The sequence below is a fragment of the Tubulanus polymorphus genome, chromosome 2, assembly GCF_964204645.1.
Source record: "Tubulanus polymorphus chromosome 2, tnTubPoly1.2, whole genome shotgun sequence".
Taxonomy (NCBI): domain Eukaryota; kingdom Metazoa; phylum Nemertea; class Palaeonemertea; order Tubulaniformes; family Tubulanidae; genus Tubulanus; species Tubulanus polymorphus.
This window is the reverse complement of record NC_134026.1, coordinates 19629737-19651430: the sequence shown is the minus strand read 5'-3', so window position 1 is coordinate 19651430 and position 21694 is coordinate 19629737. Positions and strand designations below refer to the sequence as shown.

At 40.8% G+C, this 21694-nt stretch overlaps 2 protein-coding genes across 2 annotated transcripts; both read left to right on the top strand.

Moving 5' to 3' along the window:
- Positions 1 to 3988: 3988 nt before the first annotated feature.
- Positions 3989 to 6759, top strand: LOC141900466 (uncharacterized). The gene is made up of 3 exons (XM_074787386.1): positions 3989 to 4108; positions 5269 to 5662; positions 6138 to 6759. Exons 2-3 carry the CDS (start codon positions 5271 to 5273, stop codon positions 6151 to 6153), a joined length of 408 nt encoding a protein of 135 aa, XP_074643487.1. The 5' UTR covers positions 3989 to 4108; positions 5269 to 5270; the 3' UTR covers positions 6154 to 6759.
- A 4803-nt stretch (positions 6760 to 11562) lies between these two features.
- LOC141899477 (uncharacterized) lies at positions 11563 to 21156 on the top strand. The gene is made up of 8 exons (XM_074785825.1): positions 11563 to 11734; positions 13551 to 13666; positions 15185 to 16151; positions 17310 to 17404; positions 17676 to 17781; positions 18226 to 18521; positions 18980 to 19072; positions 20122 to 21156. Exons 1-8 carry the CDS (start codon positions 11656 to 11658, stop codon positions 20287 to 20289), a joined length of 1920 nt encoding a protein of 639 aa, XP_074641926.1. The 5' UTR covers positions 11563 to 11655; the 3' UTR covers positions 20290 to 21156.
- The last annotated feature ends 538 nt before the right edge of the window (positions 21157 to 21694 follow it).

The window sequence follows — 21694 nt, the reverse complement described above, 5'->3', positions numbered from 1 at the left end:
AAAACCCTGTCCCTCGATCCTATCCACTTCATATAAGGGTAATCCACGCACATACCCAGCCCCTCGATCCCAGCCACTTTAAATCAGGTTAATCCACACACACATACCCAGCCCCTCGATCCCAGCGACTTTATACGAGGGTAATCCACGCATCACACAGCCCCTCGATCCCAGTCACTTTATATAAGGGTAATCCACGCACGGGTTTGTCGGTATGTCGGGGTTCTTCGCTTCGTCAGTATGTCAAAATATATGACGCGTTAGTGAATAATGACAAATTTATTTTTGGACAACCCTGTATTCAATATGGGGTGGGAAATCATTTAAGTGTGAGTAGTTACATGTATCTCCAACTTTAATCTTGGATCGCGCGAGAACAAAATGTTCATATAAGATCCGTACTTTTATCATTTATCGTGAGACTGCGCATAATAATAGAAAAATACGTTTTCAGGTTAGCGTACACACGCGATAGTATCGTCCTATACAATGTGCGACGTGCTTATAATGTTATCCCCTCTTAAACCCACCAAATAACCTATATAATCAAGTACTACGGCTTCGATTTTCGAAGGCACAAAAATGTTTTTTCTTTTTGACCATGCAGCAAAGAGAAAATTGGAGAAAAAAATTTGGTGACTAAACATATAAGTTGGATGCCGATTTGAAACTGTTTGTCTTTATCTTTATGCCCTTTAGGAAGTGGATATTTTGCCAATGCGGCATTATTTTAGTAAACGCTATTTTGCCAATGGCTATATATAATAAGATATAGTAATAAAATATAACAATAACATCATTATATTGGGTGTAGGGTTAGGGTTTCGATAGGGTTAGGGTCTAGAGGGTCCAGAGGGTTAGGGTGAGGATTAGGGTCCGTTTTTACCCCTAGGGATAGGGTTAGGGTAAGGTGAGGCTATATCCCGCTCGCAAAAACCGTAAGTTTCCCAAGCCTCTGTTTATAACGCATGCGCATTAGGAAGTGTTGGGGAAATCCTCTAAGTCCAGAAATTGGTCGCGTGCGCATGCGTCGCTACATGTGTATTTTTTCCTAAACTGGGTCATGTCAGAACGCTGAAACATAGAACTATAACGGAATGAACCTGCGTGAACTTTTGCGCAGCGGGAAGGCGCAGTTTGTTTGGTCACTTAAGACTCTTCATGATCCTCTTAGAGGATCATTTGTATTTTTGGGAATGACAGGTGTTCAAGTGGTCTTGCCATAAGCTAAGAATCTAAGATATATATCGGTATATTAAAAAGGATGAATGTATTTTTCTGCTACACATTCGGGATTCGAACCTTATAGCACTTAAAAGTAAATCCTTGGGCTATCAAAGTTCATTATTTCATATTCGGGATGCTATCACTTTTTTACTCGGCAAACAATAACCCAGTGACACTTTAATCATCAAAGTTCATGTCGTAACGCTTGAAATACGATCAGTAATTTTCGGGTTTCGAATCTGATAGCGCCGCTTATAAGATGAACAGCGTAAATAAGATCAATATTTTTACGGGATTCGAACCTAATGGAAACTACAGCGACTATTAGTTATTAAAGGTTACATGTAGCTCACATTTAGTGCCGCATGCGCAATGTGCCGATTTCTCGACTAAGAGCAATTCCAGCACTGACTAATGCGCATGCGTTAGGTAGAAACGGAGACTTGGGAAACTTTACGGTTTATTATGGAATACCTCAAGGGCCATACGAGTTACGTTTTACGACTTACGAGTTACGTTTTACGAGTTACTAATACATTTCCTACGTTACGACTTACGTTTTACGTCTTACGTTTTACGAATTACACATTTTTGATGGGTTTCGTCGTCAGACGAACCCATCTATGGCATCGTCGTCATGTCTGTCCGTCTGTGGATGTTTCTTTATGACACGATTTAAGCTGTTTGTGTGGACCGACAATTCTGTAATTTCACACAGGTATTCTCTACTTGATGTAGATGGTGCAGCTTGGTTTATATTTGATTCCGAGGGTTATAAGTGCTCTAATTTGGTTATAAGATAATTAACGTTACTCGCTAGTTCAAGCCGCTGTATAGCGCGTTGCTACGACGACGCTCGATCAACATACTGGTACTCGCTGTGTAATACTGAACACGTATATACCTGTAGATATTTTTTTTTTTTTTTTGGTTTTTGATCTTAAAATAGGGATTGTCCCCATTATTTATTTATTTGGCTGGTAAATTTTGTTTGATTTTTCGATTGAGTGTCCCTTACAGACCCACCACACCTGCCGGGAGCGAAACAGGGGGTTTGATTTTGAAATCGGAAATCGAAGTACAGAGATAGATGTGTGATCGGCGGTCGAGTTAACAGAATACAGAATACCTGTAGATATTGATCGTACTAGCACCGGTTTTAGATAGCGCGCGCGCTGATCGGTCTTAACACTTCTCGGAACTGCTGTGCTAAATGCTGAGAGGCCGAATCTATGCGCAATCATTTATTGGGCTCGTCACATTTGATAGTGAATGGATAAATAACCGGTGTCAATGACGGTCGCTACTCCCCATCAGTATAACTCATCAGTATAAGAAATAATTCTTTCGAGTTTTTTTTTCAATCCCCGAAGTTGTTGTTACTATGTTGACCTCGCCGTTTTATAAGCTTATACCGATGATTCTTCTAGTATTTTCAGGGTCACAAGACATGACGAAGTCGCAAAGTTTTGTACAAATTTCACGAAACAAACAATTATTTAGGCGGCACCTGATCTATTGATTGATTATGATAAATAATGTTTATTTCATTAAAAATTTGTTTTATTCAAACACTACTTTCATCGCACATAGCGTGATCGGTAGGCCATGGACTCTTTCATGTGGTAGGCCTATTACAAATGATACAATCCGCGTGTCCGTGAATAAGTGACACGTGGTGGGGCGGGTTGTGAGGAGCATCGAACTAATCCGTCACAAATGATAGATAGAAAACAATACCTTAAGAGGTTAACTTTTATTAACATCATTACCAAATCAAAACCTGCACATCCTATCATAAATAGAAATTCTAAGAATTAATTTCAAAGAATAATAAATTACGTCTAAATATTGGGATTCGAACTCGTAGCATCGATTCAGGTGCCTTTCCCAAAGCGGGTATCCCGCGGGGAAAACCCATTACTATTTATATCGAGAATCGCCTTTTTGACAGCGAGTTCGGTGAATGAAACAGAAACAATTACACAGAAACCCATCATGGAAAGTTTCTTTCTGGTTCACTAATTGGCTTCGGATATCCGAAGCGCGCTAAATTCAAAGAACGGGTTTCAAAATGAAGTCGAATTGTCATTTCAAACAGCATAATAAGTCGAGTAATTTATTGTACATAGTGAATCAATCTCGACTGCAGTGGGCTATTACAGGGCAGAAAATCTGCGCGTTGGCCATCTGCTGTGCGAACCTTCTCAAAATCTGTTAAATGCTGACAATGCACACTGACTGATGACTGTCCCGTTACGTGCACGATGATTTTAATAGACGATATTTCAATATGTAGATCTAAGCTGGAAATGATTTTAATAATTAGAACAAGATTCATCAATATAGAAAAAATGTATTTATTTTTTGAAAACACTGGGCCGCATACAGCCATCCATCATCGTTACAGTTATTCGTCTAATAATTACACCCACACAGTGAAATGCCTACCACGTGGCCACTGTCCTTGAACTCTTGCGAACCGAAACTCCAACACTTAACTCGTAAATCGTAACTCGTAATTCGTAAAACGTATTTAAGTTGTAATTCGTAACTCATAAAACGGAAGTCGTAACGAATATTCAAGGAAATGTATAAGTAACTCGTAAAACGGAAGTCGTAACGAATATTCAAGGAAATGTATAAGTAACTCGTAAAACGTAAATCGTAACTCGTAAAACGTAAATCGTAACTCGTAAAACGTAACTCGTAAGTCGTATGGCCCTTGAGGTATTCCATAGTTTTTGCATCCCGCTCTATGCTGCTATTTTCTCTGACTCTGTTCTCCACACTATCCACACTGATCATGTGACACTAGTGACGCGGTCACTTCTTAGTTTGCTTTCGAAGCTATCGGACGTGTGTGGTCAGCTGTTTTGTGGTGAGTTTTGTCTCCTGCGTTTGCCGATTTTCTGTGGTTCCTTTCCGGTAGCATTTGGTATTTTTCTTTGGAACTTTGTTTGTGGTTTCCTCTTTAGTTTTGGTCCCCTTTTGCCTGGTTTGGAGACTTTGGTGTAGTCATCTTGGATGAAACACTGGGTTTATTAGTTTTAGTGCAGTCATTTTGGATGAAACACTGGAGTTTATTGATTTTAGTGTAGTCATTTCGGATGAAACACTGGTTTTTATTTATTTTTGGTGCAGTCATTTCGGATGAAACACTGGTTTTGTTAGTTTTAGTGCAGTCATTTAGGATGAAGCACTAGGTTTGTTAATTTTGGTGCAGTCATTTCGGATGAAACACTGATTTTGATGTTTTGGGTTATACTGTACCGTGATTTTGGGTTTAAGCACGGGCAGATGGTCTTTTAGATTTTCTGGGATAAGTGCAGTATTTTGGATGAAGCACGGGTGATGGATTGATAGTGATTTTATTGAGGCAAAATTCTCGGTCAGGTTAGAAGTACTAGGGTACTTTGGTACATTTTGACCGTCAATGACATTTAGGTTACAGTGCTACATGCGTGATTGCTTTTGCCTTTATTGGGACGTGGGTAAATACTGTAAGTCACAGTGCGTGCATTTTGCTAGATTTATTTCATTCATAGGCGCATTTCCAAGGTCTGGATTTGGAATTCTTTTGTGGGATTTCATTGGCTTTTCAAAATTCGGTTTAATCTTACTGGGCGTGTAAAGGCAATCTGGTGACGTTTTACCTGGTCCTTGGTCTCGTTTTGTAGTTAGCGGTAGTGTTGGGTTAGCATCAAGTCCTGTTAGTCAAATCGCTTTTCAGATTTGAGGACAGTTTTGGAGCTCGGTGGTATTATTAGACTTGTTTGACTGTGTATCGTACAGATGAGTTAAGGTGAGTTTTTATTAGTGTATTACTGTCGTATTAGTTCTTGTTTAATTTAAGATGGTGGCTAGGGAAAAAATTACGGCATGTGGCCGAAAATTTAACGTTTTTCTGGTCTGGTCACATGTATATATTTTGTTAAACTTTGTCGACGGTTGTTAGGATCAGTTTGCTAATACTTTTAAATTTTATTCCTGGTACGGGGCGGTAGTAATTTTGATGTTCTTTTCGCTTATCTGTTTCAGAGATGGAACCGGTGGTTTTAAAATCGTCAGACGGTTTGAAAACGGTGGACATCATCCCCATGTTATTGAAATTAAGAGGGTTAGATTTGAACGTAGATCGGCCTACAGCCTTCGCTAGGTTCGAAAGGCTTAAGCCACTAGAAGCGGCACCGAGGAAGTATGTGGATGATGCGGTATTTTCTCTGACTGGTAAAAAGATGAATGATCTGTTAACGCTGGTGGACTGGGAGGAGACGGAAGGTCCGCTGCTAGCGCGCCACTTGATAATTTTTGCTAACGAGAACGCGAACAAGCTCCCTCAGGTACCAAAGAAAAGGAAGTCTGTGCCCGCACCTAGTACAAGCACGGTCGGTGCGGAGAGTGATGCGGTAACCCCAGATGGGGTTCTGAACCGGTGAGTGTTTTTATTTTCTCAGTTTTATATCTGTATTTGTAGCCCCCGGGTTTGGTCGGTAGGCCTGGACTGGGTAGATTTATTGGGAAATTAATAGACATTTGTTTAAAACATGTGTAGCTCTGTGCGTTTAAGGTTTATTGCTCTGGGCCTTGCACATACCAGGATTTAGTGGGTACAGAATGGGGATCTGTTTTGGTTAAGTTAGAGGATTTTTCGTTTCCTTTACTGGAGGAGAAAGTTTATAGAGATTAGGTTTTTTAAAAGACAGCTTCTGAAAATGTAAGACGCAAGATGGAATGTAAAGATAACCCATTAAGATGTAGGTAATGGTATGAAGGAGAAGCATGAAACATTTAGGATGATAGATTTGACTATAGATTGTTCGTTAACCGAAATCATGGCGATCTTTTAAACTATTTACTGCGAAGTCATGCTGATTAGTCTATATTTGTATTTATCTCGTGTGTTTCAGGACAAAAAATTGTTAAAGCGTCTGGAGGAACTCGAGAAGAAGGTTACACATCCAGCTCGTTCAGTAGAGAGCGCTCTGATGCAGGTGAGGGCAGCGCTTCAAAGGCCGGGCTCTTTCTTTGATCCATACTTCCTTCTCGGTTGTATGGAAGGCTTGGTAGAGGTGGCAGCTGAAACCACAGATCCGAAAAAAGGGTATTTTGATTCTGTGCTGAAAAGTATCAAGAGAAATATCGATTCTCCAGACTTACCTGCTTTGTGTAGGCGTTTGATTGGCTCCCCGGATGATGAAAAAGTGGCATCAGTGGAGGCAAAATGGGCTAAAAAGCCGCACACAAACAATTATTACCCAACTTACGGCTATTGGGGTGGGTCGGGTGTAGGCAGGGGATATGTTGGGCGCCGAGGTTACGGTACAAGGAGAGCAGGGAGAAGTTCCAGGGGGAATTGTTTCTTATGCCGCAAAGAGGGTCATTTTGTTCGCGACTGTCCTGAGAATAAGCAACCACAAGTGGTAACGAAGACTGAAAGTAAGGTTGTCTAAATGAGTTAGAACTTAGGAGTTAGATTGAATTTAGTTTTGGATGATACGTAATGTTATATTGTGTTGTTAAAGATGATAAACAAGGTTATTTTCTCTCCATTAAATTGATCATATGTTGGATAATTCATTTTGTTATCGGTTGTTTGTGGTCGGTTGGCTTTGTTGTCACAGGCTATCTAAGTCTGTTGTCACGGCTTATGTCGTGCTGGCAACGGGGCTGGACTGATGGACCTTAGTGTCTTTTCAGGATTTTGTTCCGTTGAAGATACCTGTGTGTAAAGACGTGTTTTGGGTTGGTGCTAGAGGTTCATCCGTCCAGTTACCGTTGCCTGAGGTCGTCTCAGCCGAGACCGTTTCGAAATCGGCGGACAAGTATAACAATTTGACAATTTTTGACCTGCCCCTCAGGGACCCGGAGAATTTCGTCGCAGGTGAACTGAGTCGCCATCTGGAGGAATGGGAATTTATTCTACGGCAGTCAGAGGATCCGTTGTCAGACACGATATTATCTTGGGTGCGAGATGGTGTTCATATCCCAGATTTCTTTAAGAGGTTTAAGGGTCAGTTTAAAGGCAAGACGTATGATTGTGATGCGCCCCCAAAAACGGTGTTCCCGAATTCTGGAAACTGCGAACAATTTGAAAATTTCATTTCTACAACATTAAAAGGTCGGGTGGCTAATGGATCACTCAAGGTCTGGGGAAAGGTTGGGGTCGATCCACCCCCGCATTTAGTTATGCCCTTGACGGTTGAACCCACGAAACCCAGAATGTGCCACGACGAACGATTTCTAAATCTATGGATTCGGGACTCGCCTTTCCATTTGGAAACTTTGGTAAACGTACCTCGCATGCTACATAAAAGCGCGTTTATGACCTCTGTCGATGATAAAAGTGGTTACGACCACATCAGGGTAACACCGGGAAGTGAGGTGTATTTGGGAATCAGCTGGAAAGGTTGGTATTACGTTTACACCGTTATTCCTTTTGGTTTTAAGGCCTCGGCCTATATATACCAGAAAACTGGCTTGGTTGCAACGGGTTACCTTCGAGACCTAGGAGTACAGATAACTCAATACATTGATGACCGTTTAAATGGGGAGCTTTTAAGTTCCTCGGCTAGGGGTTTAGAATCCATCACAAAGGCTAGGTTAGCTCTATATATGACTGCCCAAGTTTTAACAAGACTAGGGTATTTTCTAGGCCTCCATAAATGCGTCCTGGAACCGTGTCAGTTATTAAAGCATTTAGGCTTATTTGTTAACACTATAGAGGAACGTTTTGAGATCCCAAATGATAAGGTGGTAAAATTTGCCATTTTAAGGGACAATATTTTATCGTCCGAATTCGTTAACATTAAAACGATTCAGCGGTTTGTGGGTAAGATCATATCCTTCTCGTTGGTTGTACCAGCTGCGAAGCTTTATACAAGGGAGTCAAACTTAGCTATTTCTAAGGCATTCAGAAACTCGAGACTCATTAGGGTTGAGGGCAATCTCAGAACTGAGATAGAGTACTGGAAGATAATTGAATGTTTGCCAAGGGTGGTAAGGTGGCGCCAAGAGTGGCATGTCAGAATTCAGATGTATACGGACGCATCCTCTTATAGATGGGGTGGGATAGTCACGATTGGTGAGCAGAGGTTTGAGCCCTCCGATTATTGGCCACAGGAGCTGGTACAAAAACCCATTGTAATAAAGGAAACCCTGGCACTTAAAAACGTTTTAATGGTGGTTTCTGATAAAATTAGAGACAGTAGAGTAGACGCTTTTGTAGATAATAAAACTATGATTGCGGCATGGGTTGGTGAAGGTTCCAAATCACATGATCTGTCAGAAGCAATTAAGCTTTTGTTTGAACTAACAGCAGAACAAAATGTGTTGTTGAAATTGCATTATGTACCGTCAAAAGAGAATCTAGCAGACGCTCCCTCGCGAATTTTGCGAAAATCGGAATGTATGTTATCTCCGCGTATATGGCAGCTCGTGCAACGTGAATATGGGGGTGAAAACGGACACTCGGTTGATTTGATGGCCCTTGATTCGAACGTAATGGTAGATTTGTCAGGCTCTCCACTACGACATTTTACGCCAACGCCATCTACTGATTCTAGTGGTGTAGATCTGTTCGCACAAAATCTATGCGACGAGGTTAATCCATATGTGTTTCCGCCAATTTCTAAGATACCGGCGGTTTTACGATTCTTGGCAGACGCAGTCAAAGAAGCATCTATCGTCATTCCAGAAATCTTTCCGAGGCCATTCTCGTGGCCTTTGGTAACCTCTCGTGCATCCAAACGTCGCCTGCTTGGCAAAAAGGGAGATGTGGGTGTTTTGAAATATCCGACTAAAAAAGGTTTTGTGGAGGATACAGTAGGCATACCGTGGGATCTGTTTGTTTATAGGATAGATTTTGATAGATTAGATTGAAAGATTAAATTGACATGTTTTCCTGAGCGATAACATGGTGTTGCGTAACGGTGGTCTTTATTTTCTACTCTGATCTATGCACGGTAAAATCCGGATGCATAACTTTGCTTTTACGTTAATAAACGTTTTGTCTTTTCTGATATACCTCGTTTATTATGGTTCTTTTAAGATCTGTCATATTTTACAGGATCTGTCTCTGCATCACGAGAACCATTGTGCGGACTGTGGACATCGCTCGCGACAGCACTCAAATTTCTGCTACAATTGTGGTTCAGAGTTAAGCAATGCGGATGGCGAGAACGGTACATTGCTAGCCTTACCATTAAAAGATTTGGATGCCCGGTTAAATTCTATGTCAGAGAGTGAGCGCAACTCTGTTTATGGCCGAAAGAAGTCAAAACTGGAAGAAGATTTGGTCTTGTTCCTCAGGTCACTGCGCCCATCGAGATCCTTGTTGACGGCATCACCTAGGGATATCTGTAGGTTCATGGTATTCAGGGATGCTCGGGATAAAACAGTAGTACACTCTTTAACCTGTCCGGTACGAGGTTGGAAAGCAGTCTCGAAGGCCTCACCAAGGACCGGTGGTTGTTTATGCCCCAAAAGACTGGCAGCCGGAACGGTTGATTCCTATCTGGGTCAGATAAGGGCAATATTTAACTCGATTGGTAAAATTGACTGTTGGCATCCCGAGCGCGGAACTGGGAATCCTACCATATCAGAAGAGGTAAAACAATACCTGAGAGTGACTAAGAAGGAGCAATCGGTGGCCATGATCACCCCTAAACAAGCCGTCCCAATGTACCTTAGCAAGTTGACGGCAATGATTCTCTGTATTGATAAACGCTTGGCTGTCCCAGATTTACCCGCGGTAACGGAGTATATTTTAGCAAGGGAGCAGGCTTTCTTCAAACTTGATTTTCTAACAGGACATAGGGCGGCAGACTTAGGTCGGGTTTTGACAGATGGGATCTCTCAGAGTGACGATGGAAGGGTAATCATTTCAAATCTAACGTTCGGGAAAACACTGCGGGATTGTTCGGTTTTGACATCCGTAGTTACTCGTTTTAACAACCCGGTTCTGTGCCCGGTTTTGGCGATTGAAAGGTATTTTGCTGTTGTAAAGGCGCTTGGAGTTGACCTTGGAGGGGGTTACTTATTCCGGATAATGAATAAAGAGGGCGCTATCGTTAATAACGGACTCGACTCGAATGCGGTGGGAAGCCGTTTGAAAACTTACCTAAAAGAAATTTGTATGTATGACGGTGAGACCCCGCATAGTTTCAGGGTTGGATGCTCCGTTATGTTGGCTTCTTTGGGCCATACATCTAAAGAGGTGACTTCTTATATTGGTTGGAAGCATCAGTCCATGGCAAAGCATTACACCAAACATGCTTGTCTGATGCAGGGTAAAGTCTCTGACTCTCTCGGTCAAGCTATGGGACAGTTAACTGATAAAAGTGTAGAATCATATCGCCTGAATAATGCTACAAGCGGGTTTAAACCAATGTTTTCATCCATGTAGGTTCTACGTACGCCAATTTATATCGATAAGAAACTAGACGCTAATACGAATTTTGTATATTAATATACCCGATTTCTAAGGCGGGTCTAAATAAATCGACTTCGGATGCATATTCTGTCTTCTGATTTTTGGCCTCGTTTCACTCGGCCTAGTATAGTTGGGGTTTGGGTGTAGTTGTGGAAAGGTTTTTAGTATTTGTTGTGGTTATCAGTAAGGGGTTGGGTCGTTTTTTATCCCCAATCACTACATAACCGCGGAACGAGAAACCACCGATCAGTGTGGATATTATACTATCCACACTGATCATGTGACACTAGTGACGCGGTCACTTCTTAGTTTGCGGAAGATGGGGAGTCGAGTGTGACAGGTGTGCCTTGTACAGTGGAGGGAATGGGCCAATGAAATACAGGATGGGTTAAGATATTAAAAAAAAAACCCAGCGTATGTGGCTACTTGTTCCGGGTTTCGTTTTTTATCCCCAATCACTACATAACCGCGGAACGAGAAACCACCGATCAGTGTGGATATTATACTTTCCTTGAATGTTCTAAGTCGCGCACCTCTGTGCGCATGCGTGGCGTCAATTAGCCAATCAAAACACACCATTGGCAAAATAGCGTTAACAAGAATAATGCCGCATTAGCAAAATATCCACTGCCTTATCTTTATTGAATGAAACAGATCTATGGGTTTCAAATTTAGGACATTCCATGACAAAATGAAATTCGCTTTCTACCTTGTTTTCACTACAAAAAGGACATACATGTATTCTATCCTCGTGTCCTAGTTAGACTGGTTGCCTGTGCCATTCAATGATGATTGAGACTAGACTGATTGCCTGTCCCATTCAATATGTTCCATTCCATAGAAACCGGCAACCAGTCTAGATTGAGACCGGTAACCAGTCTATTTGCCAGGCGGTGCATCGATCGATTTCTATTAACCCTCAAAAATAATAAACAGGCAGTTATTTTTCATTTTTTTCGGAGTAAATAACAGCCATAGTCACATAAACAAACGCTATGTCAGCGAAACGAAAGATTTCGGATAATACTGAGGACAGCGGCACTGCTAAAACTGGAAAAATATGTACCGATGAAGGTAAAATAAAAAAAGAAAGCAAATTCTCAAATTTTTGAAAATGTTAATAAATAATAGTGCAGATCCGCACCACTCGTGATTGACGCAATCTGATGAATTACAAATCACTGTTCTGCCTGTAGAATGATTCACGGAATCCAATGCAGTGATTTATTTTGTGATATCTTCACTAGAAAGTAGATTTTTGGCCCGCTTTTTATTAAAATCGTGACGATCTTTCAATAGGACGCCATATTGGATTGGTAAATCTGTACACAATAACAGTGAACACAGCTGAAGGCGAATTTATCTTGTCAAATCAGATTTGATTTTCCTAATCATAATTTGCTAGTCACGTGTAATCTAATCAAATAAGATTTGCACAAAAGCATGAATTTGACGCCTTGTTCCAAACAGCTGACAAGAAAATAATCGTTGTAGAGAGAATCCCACAATTATAACGAAAAAGTCCGAAAATGAAACTTCGAGATAGTAGTTTATTTCAACGTTTCGACTATATCCTAATAGTCATCTTCAGGAATAATATTATTATTAGTATTATTAGTATTCCTGTACAAATAATTCCGTAGTCTATTCGTACGCACCCGTACTGATTACTCTGGTTCGTACGGGTAGGGATAGGGTTAGGGTAAGGTGAGGCTAGTTAAAACATTCGACTGATTGTCAGCGAGCTCGGTGGTGTAGTGGTATGATGCTGCGCTAGTAATTTGTTGGCCTGGGTTCGAGTCAAGCTCGATCCGCTCTATTTTTCTCTAACTCTATTCTTCACACTTTCCTTGAATTTTCTAAGTCGCGCATCTCTGTGCGCATGCGCAGCGTTAATCAGCCAATCACCGACAGTTATTAGCGTACAGATCCCAGTTCTGTACGAATAGCCTCCTGAGTAATCCGTACGGGTCCGTACGAGTAGCCACAGCGTTCAAAATCTGTGAAGTGAAGATTTGTCACAAGTATTTGCTGAAACTATGTGAGGGTAATCAGTGCATGAAATTAATTAAATTTAGTCAACAGTCACTGGGGTTATTAATGCCAGGCCTAGCCAAAGAGTCTGATACTATTGTTAAAATTGACAAGTAATTTTTCTTTTTCTTTCTCAAATTGAGTGGGTCATGTAATCGCGACAATCTCGAGACAAAAACCGTGCCAAAAACCTACTTTCAAGTGGAGATATCACAAAGTAAACCGCACTCCACTGAATTCCTGATGACATTCCTCATCTCAAACAGTGATACAGAATAGAATTGATTGAACCGTTTATGAGAGGTGCAGATCTGCACTTTCCGTGAAAAGCCACAAAAAGGGTCTTTGTTAAAAGAAAGTTGATGTTATGCCAATGCCTGCTATGCCTGTAGCCTACAATTCCGATATGAGCCCCTGTGCCCTAACCTTAATAACTTCATTGATAACATTAGCGCCACACAAGGTGACCCTAACGGTAGATGTAGTTGAAACTTACTGACGGATTGCAAGAACCTTTGTGGTCTAGTGGAAAGACGTTACGCTAGCAATATCGTGGCTTGGGTTCGAATCCCGCTCTATTCGCACTATATTTTCTCATTATTATTCATTGATATTAATGTTCGAATCATATAACAATGATTGATAGTTGGGCAGTTACGATCAATCCACAGGAGGCCTTTAACCTCCCACCCACTCCCGCAAGTTAGACCTATTCTAATTACATAACTAGGCATATGAAAATTTTGAAATGCTTCCATAGGATGCGTAAGTTTGGCACTTCCCCATGTACACGATACTTGTCAAATCAGCAATGTTTTGCGTATGTACCTTTAGTATATTTCTGATGCATTTTCAGATGCCGGTTACATCTCGAGAACCGGGCGGGTGCGTAAGAAATCTTCTAAACTGCTCGAGATGGAAGAATCTAAAGAAGACATTCAACACGCCATTCTGGGAAAAGCGGCTGCAAAGGTGACGCTAAACCTTCGAGGCCATTAGCCTGGTCAATGATTGACTGCTTTATGAAAAATTACAGGCTGGGTTTATTATTAGGGAACAGCTCCCTAACCTCCCTTTTTAGCGTTCACACTTTTGATGCCCACCTTATTTCTTATTTATTATCATCTATTTCGTCATCAAAATTCAATTTTACACGATACTTTACATACTGGTAATATTCATAAAAAAGTCGTAAATTCCTGTCATCATAAATTGATGACAGGTACCTTATTAGCTTTGAAACTTTGAGGGTGGTCTGACCAATATAAGAATTTTATGACATTCAGTCACAGACTTCAAAGTCATCGAATTGGGCCAAATAGTCTTATTAGAAAGTCATGTAATTTGATCGATCATAGAGGCTATACTATGAACCCTATTCTTACAATCAAATAAGACTTCCACCCTCTAAGTATCCTTTTAGGCCTAGATCCTATTTGATCAAAGATTCAATACCGTTTGGACAGTAAACAATGATCAGGCGATTATGATAGGCTAGGCGTTTGTTGTGATTTAGCCATCTTAATCTCATGACTACTGCGAATCCAACAGTACTGGAGCGATCTTTTGATTTCTCGGATTGAAGTCACTAGTAATAACGACAACGCCATCTATTTGGTCAAGTTTGATAGCGGGTAGCAGAGACTATCCATTTGTACCATTCGGGAGCGTTCAGATAGTACGTTCGGCCAGTTTTACCCCTCCCCTCCCCCTTGTACGATCTTGGTACTTATTTCATTGACCCCCCCACCCGTACGTACATTTTGAAAGACCCCCTCAAATCAACAAATTAGACATAGGCCTAACATGATACTTAATCCAACTTTATAGAACTTTTGACCTACTTTCACTTAAAAACGTCGGGAGTCTGAGTGTCTAGACAGATCATCGCTATTCAAATCTAGCGATGAAGAAAAAAATCCATACCCCGGTACTGCGTTTCTATCATGTTCTCTATAACTGGGCCCCCATAAGTTCGGAACCCAAATCCTTTAATGTCAAACGGTTTACTGTAATTTATTTTGTCTCGGACATATGTTTGACGTAATTTTGGATATCTCTCGTCCATTAAGAACGTACATTTGTTTGAGAGACCCCCTACCTGAAAATTATGTACATTTTTCTTTAGCCCCCCTTCTCCATACGAAGTTAGTAGGCCTACATTATTTTTTACCCCCTCGCCCCTAAAATCATACGTACTATTTGAACGCTCCCTTATGCAATGACTCAAACCATCGATTTATACATTATCGGTACATAAATATCATCCGTATACTAAGCAGCAACTGCTGAAGTTGATAAAAAGGTCTTAAAACTAGTGATGGCTATAAGGGTTGACAGCACTGTCAAGAGGTTAAGTGAGCTTTGGAAGTCCTGATATTGTGGTGGTCTGTTTATATTTTAAATTTTGAATATCCAAAATAAGATCGTGAGTATCACGTAGTATATGTAACTGTACAATGTTGGACATACGTGCTATTTCTATTTTAGAAAAAGAAAATGGAGGAATCGGCAGCTTTGGAGCTACCACCGCCTTCGCCGACACCCAAAAAACCGAAAGCGTCTGTCAAACCTGTTCCGGAAGCAACGCCACCGAAAGGAAACAAAGGCGCGTCAAAAATTACGGCGAAAACCCCTCCTCCGGTTGTGCAAGAAGTGGAAGAAAAGGAAATAAAACCGGAGCCTGTCGTAAATAAAAGGTCGTCGAGGGGATCTAGAGCGTCGAAAAAAAAATCCCAAAAACCAGACGGGAAAGATAAAGTCGAGCGTGAAAGTCTGAAGTTGAAAGTGCATTTAGGATCAACGCCGTGCGTAGAAAAAGTCTCGGCTAAAGAGGCGACGGTTCACCAACCGGGCAAAAATAACAAAAACGAAAACAAGTCGGTTGAAAGTGCCGTCATCGCGAAGAAAGATGACGCGGGCGAGAGTGACGCGAAACCTTCGTCGACGAAAGCGAAGGAGAAAGTTAAAATCAGTTTCGAAGACGCGTTAGCTTCGGCGCCGTTGGTCGTCGCGTTGCCGAAGCCCATCAAAAAGAAGAAAAAAGAGAAAGACGTCGAACAGGCGAAAAAGCCGAAAGACGTTCAGGCATCGAAGGATAGTAATAAGGAAGTCGCGGACGACGCGGTTAACTTCCCCGAGATCGAGCCCGGCGAAATCTTGAAACCGACGTTGAACATAGAAGCGTCGGCTGCCGAACCCTTTACGGTCGTAAAACCCGAGTCGCCGGATTTCGCAAAAAAGTCGACGACGGATGGCAATGGCGATACGACGAAGCCGACGAAGAAGAAAAAGAAGAAGATCAAAGGAGAACCGGCGCAACTGGCTCCCGGCGATGTCGTAAATACCGGAGTCGACGCAAAAGAAGACAACGACAGCAATTCGGACGATATATTGCAGATCGTTGTGCCATCGACTAAATCGACGAGTTTCCACAAGATAAAAAAGTTGAAGAAAGGTGAGTAACTGCGGATTTTTTTTACATTGTATCTATCTATGGGTCGTCACATGGGCCATGATCGCTTTTTGGCCTGGATCAAATTGGCTCGAGTCAAATTTGGCCGTTTCTTATCGAAGAACATGTTCCACTCATAAACCATTAACCCGATACTATTTTGAATGCTTAAACAAAGCGAAGTGAGTCACTTTCTGAACTAGTCGCTATTCCCATGCAATAATTTGACCCGTGCTAAAATTTGGCTCTGGCCTGCTGGTCCGATCAAATTATTTTGACCTGGACCAAACAGGCATGGGCTCATTTGGCATCCATGTATACAGTCCAGTTGTTCTGGGCTGAAAATGTTTGTGCGATCGCGGCTTTAGGCTATTGTTTATATATCCATTCAGTGGCAATTCTGTTCTTAAGGAGCATTCATCAAAGTACTTAACGATAACCGAAATATATGCATCCTGTAGTTAGACGGAAAAGTCCATAAAGCGTTTAATATGCGTCGGTCTGTTAGTCAAAACCCACACTTACGAATTGAATTAATGAGTTTATAAAAATATAGGCTTTAATATGAAGTGTACTTTTTAATCGACTTATTGCGCATTCTTATGATGTTTTGTCAACCGAAATCGGATAAACAAAGCAATGTGTTGCTGTTTATTTCACAGTGCTATTTCAGTGGGTATGTTAAGAGAGAGTATGGGTGTCTATTGAGACTGGCATTGTCGAGTGACACCTGACTGCAGGATCCAGTTTCGGTAGTTCTAAGTTTAGATTCGACCCAAAGTTAACTCATCGAAAATTAAATGATTTTGACTCGGAGTTAACTCTAGCTCGCAACTGTAGAACTGAATCCTGGGGCCGGTTGCATAGTCATGGCTTAGACTGAAGAACAGTCCAAGACCAACTAAGTTCTATAGTCAATCCAACAACTTGAGACCAGTCTTAAGATTTAAGACCACTTTTGGACTTAAGTCGCGACTGTGCTACTGGCCCCTGGTGTCGATGCTTGTTGGACCCAGTTGAATTTGACTCTACGGCTAAAACTTTGGAAATGAACTAATTTTTTACCGCAGATTCAAACGTAACCAACACATCTGTGCAACTCGGTCCAGAATTTCGAGTATCAATGATAAAAAATTTGAAATTAATGTTTTCATTTCTTAGATGCTAAGTTAAATGATGGCAACAGCCCGGGCAGCGCTTACTTTGATACAAACGGAAAACGAAAAAAGCCTGGAAAAAATGCTCAATCCAAAAAAGTGAGTTTTTACATGTATATTTCTTCGGTTACACCTGGATTCGTAGCCAGGTTTTTGTGAATTTTGTTTTTTATGGTAAGTTTTTCACTATCACCAAGATGGCATACGCGGTGTCTTTCAACCCCCTAGCACAACATGCAGCCATCGCAGTCTTGCAAGAAGGAACTACTACTAGTACTAACAAATGTGCCTTTTTGTCGCCTGTCGCATATATTGCCAATTTTCCCTACAGATACTACGCAGAACTGAAAATATACAATTCTGTTTGTAGCAAAAAGAACTGAGAAGAAAGAGACGTCGCCGACCTGGCCCGACCGCGTACATGTTGTTCTGCAATCTCTATCGACCGAAGGTTCTTGCCGAAAATCCAGATAGAGGTAAGAAATTACTTGGCGAATATGATCCGGGCGTATAGTCAGGATTATTCAGGGGTTGTTTGGAGCCATTAAAAATTTTACTACTTGCTCGAAATTTTGTAGGGGTACATGGTTTTGCATACGTACTTTAAGCCCATCGCACGCAATGCAGGGAAACAACACGGAAATAAGCGACGGAAACATGTTTCCAAGCATTTCCCTGTGTGTCGTAACAAACGGGAAATTTGGTTTCATGAAAAACGTTTGAAGACCAAACATGTTTGTTTCCATGTTTCTGTGTTGTGCGCGTTGGGCTCTACGCAGCGCCACTTATTCCACGAAAATTAATCTTCTGAAGAAAAGTGAATATATAAAATTATGCAGATGTGGAACTCAGTGGCTCGTGAACTATTTTCAACTCTTTTTTCAAACGATTTGTTTTTGTTTCTTTCTTTGACGTAATAGACTTCTCGGCGATAAGCAAGCGACTCGGGGAAATTTGGCAAGGGCTTCCCGAGAAAGAGAAACTCGTTTACAAAAGGAAGGCGAAACGCGCGGCAGCGAAGGCAGCCAAAGCGTTATCGATTGTCGTGGCTGGTGGTAGCGGTGGTGGTGGCGGCGGCAGCGGTGGCAGCACCGGCAACGGTGCGGCAACGAATCCCAGTGCACGCCGCGTCATCATTCATCCCTATCCCACTGTATATAGGAAAACGGCTTCCCTGATCAAGGCAGCTCGGTCGGCTGAGGTTGCACAGTTCAAGGTAATAAGGGATTTGTAGCGGGCTTTGAAATCCTGGAAAAGCCTTGATTTCACCACTTTGGGTCTTGAAAATTTATTTTTGGGCTTTGAATTTTCGTCGAACTTGTGGCCCAGTTATAACGTACTAAAATATAATAAATGCCAAGGCGAGTAGTATTATATAGGTAAACTATTTATTTGACGCACAAGTTTTATATAATGAAGCGCGAAATAAAGAGCTAAAATAAGTAGTTAACCTATATAGTACTATTCGTCTCGTCATTAAACTAAACCGGTTAACACGGCTACTCTACAAATCTTCTCATCATGACTTAAGAATAATAGATGAATAAAAAATGCCACACTTGAAATTTATGAGATGTAATTTCTTAGATGTGGATTGGTCCCTGTGCCAGCAGGCCTTGTTTCGCTGTATAATGCACACGTGATCAATATTTCGATGTTGTATTATATTCGCAGCCACCCGACACTGAACCAATTGACGTCGCAGCACATCTGAAACTATTAGGGGAAAGCCTCAGCATCATCGGTACTCGGCTTACTGAGCACAAAGTAAGTAAAATGTAATCGAATTCTAGTGATTTTGACTTGGTAAAATGGTTTAATTTGGAACCAATGGAATACCCGAGGCAGCGGATTGATACAGTGAATCCTGTGGGCAACTCTGAAATTGTTGCGTAAAACCGGTTTCGCATTATTCAAATGTGGATTAATATAAATACTGCAGCCTGAAGGTCTGGCAATCGTCGTAATGCACATGTTTCACAATAAAAGAATTCTTGTTAACAAGGTTTGACTGTACGTACATTATATCAAAAGAAGCGTACTGGTACGTCTAACACGGAGTCCTATACTGATGTCATCACTCAGGGAGTGCTGCTGATGTTTCTTTGTAAAGATTCAAAACATTGGAAGATAATAAACTTTGTGATCAAACCTGCTTCTCCTCTGACTATAGTGAACTGATATTAATCTCTGTGTTGAGTTAACAAATAAAAACCCACAGTTTCTCTGATAATGGGGTTTAGAAGTTACCCCGAAACTGTTAGAAAATACTTTTCTACATATCTACTGCTTCTGTTCTGTTTTGATTCAATGCAGATATTACTGGTATTCAATAATACACGTCCTTATACATGAATTTACTGCACAGAGAATATGATTTCTTATAAACCGCATTGATTAATATCATCAGTCTCAATTGATCTAGATTTAGTTGGGTTAACTGCATCAGAACTGCCAACTGTTCCTCATCTTTAGTATTTATTACTGTTTTATAACAAGAAACACTGATTTGCTTGATGCATACAGAAGTACTGGTATGAAAAATGTAACCGAGGGTCCTACTGTTTTGATTACTGAAACGTTTTCTTTTATATTTCAATGAGAAAATTCAATTTGTTAGCGATAGCACTTTTCACAGGTTTGCAGCCCTGGACCCGGTTCCACAGTTGTTAGTTCAGATTTAACACAATAGTTAACTCAGACTAAACTCCAAACTGTGGAAAAACTCTAAACTGTGGAACCAGGTCCTGCTGCATTGAGAGTTATGAGTTATCTCATTTTAAAATCGTATATTCACAAATTCCCTTTTGTTATAGGGCCAGATCGCCGTGCAGGGAAGTATATCGGTACTTTTGGATTCGTTACTCGGTGCGCTGGGACCGTTGACGGCGCTTACAACACAAGTGCCGCAGATGAATGCCATTACGGACTTTACGCTGGCCTCGACGCTGGACAATATAGCGTATTTCATGCCCGGATTGTGAATCCTGTTTTCTATTACTCTATACATTGTAATTATTCAGATAAAATCTGATGAACATGTTAACACGTGTTTAGTTGCGAGATGTTTACTGGTATCATCGTTTCCATTACGCAAAATGTCGGTTGCTACTTGGCTGGTATTGACAACTACATCGGCATGATGCCCATTGGTCACTTCTGAACAATGGCTAACTGCGTAATAGCTCTATTGTCAACTCGGATATCGTTTCGTTGCAAATGAAAACAGCACTGTCTTATCATGGAGGCAGTAAACATGTTAATGCTGCTATCAATCATCAGTCCGGACCCTACCGTCAGACATGGTGATGCATTGCGACGACTACAAAGTTGACAAATTTTTCTAAAAATGTTGAGCGTCCGACACAGTTGTTCCTCGCGGTAGATGAGTACCTGCATCAATCTCAACTCGTTTATCACTTGTGTAGATATTATTTAGTTATGAGTGTGAATACTTGTGTACATATTATGTAAATACAGTAGACTCTATTTTTCATGTACCCGATTGCCTCGGATTCCCGGGTATTGCATTTTCTGGCTAAATATTAAAATCTTGTCCCCCTATGTATGTGGCGATGACGTATTGTAGCTCTGACTACCCTGGAATTCGCTTGCCACAAAACTCCAGGCTTGCTGAAGTCTGCTATAATTAATTCATGTGAATAATGTAAATAATTTCCGCATTCAGAAATTTTTTCAGAAATAATGTTCATGGTTTATTTTCTATTATTATAACTTTCTAGGTTTCCCGATTAACCTATTCTGCATTTAAACTTGAAAGTTGGTATCTTGCATATATATGCGCTGCACAATGTAGATAGAACCAAATAAAAACATTACATTGTAAATGATGTCTGTATTAGATCGTTGATTTCGTGGATTTTATGTTGCTTCCTGTACTGTATTCAATTGTAAAGATTGAAACTACAGAGGACAATCAAAATCCTTTTAAATCTGATTTAGATAACGGGACTGATATTTGTAAAATACATCCCAAAGAAGGATGGTGTCCTAGTTGTAATGCATATGATTCAAATGAAATCCCTTTTTTAGAACCATGAAAATGGAAAAGGGGTTGCGTAAGAGGCTATCCACATAATTTTGATGAATGCAGAGTATTTTACCTAAAAGTATATTTCCAATTACGAATGGACACAGTTTGTTAATGGATAGAACTGAAATCAAATTAGAGTAACCCCAACATGGTGAATATCAGAGGCTAGATGCAAGAATGGAAAGTTGCTCCAGAAAATCTCAGAAAGTTGTGTCTATGTGCATTTACTGGGGGCTTACCTGATTTGTAGATTTAGCAGAAAATGCTGGTAAAGTTTATTTCCAAATAGGGTCAGGATTCGTAACTGATCACTTTTATGGGCTTTTGACAGTTGA

Coding starts and splice junctions, on each gene's coding strand:
- LOC141900466 (XM_074787386.1), top strand. CDS start 5,271: ATGGAACCGGTGGTTTTAAAATCGTCAGACGGTTTGAAAACGGTGGAC.
- LOC141899477 (XM_074785825.1), top strand. CDS start 11,656: ATGTCAGCGAAACGAAAGATTTCGGATAATACTGAGGACAGCGGCACT. Junction 16,152..17,309: donor GATAAAAAAGTTGAAGAAAG/GTGAGTAACTGC, acceptor TTCATTTCTTAG/ATGCTAAGTTAAATGATGGC. Junction 17,405..17,675: donor AAAATGCTCAATCCAAAAAA/GTGAGTTTTTAC, acceptor TTCTGTTTGTAG/CAAAAAGAACTGAGAAGAAA.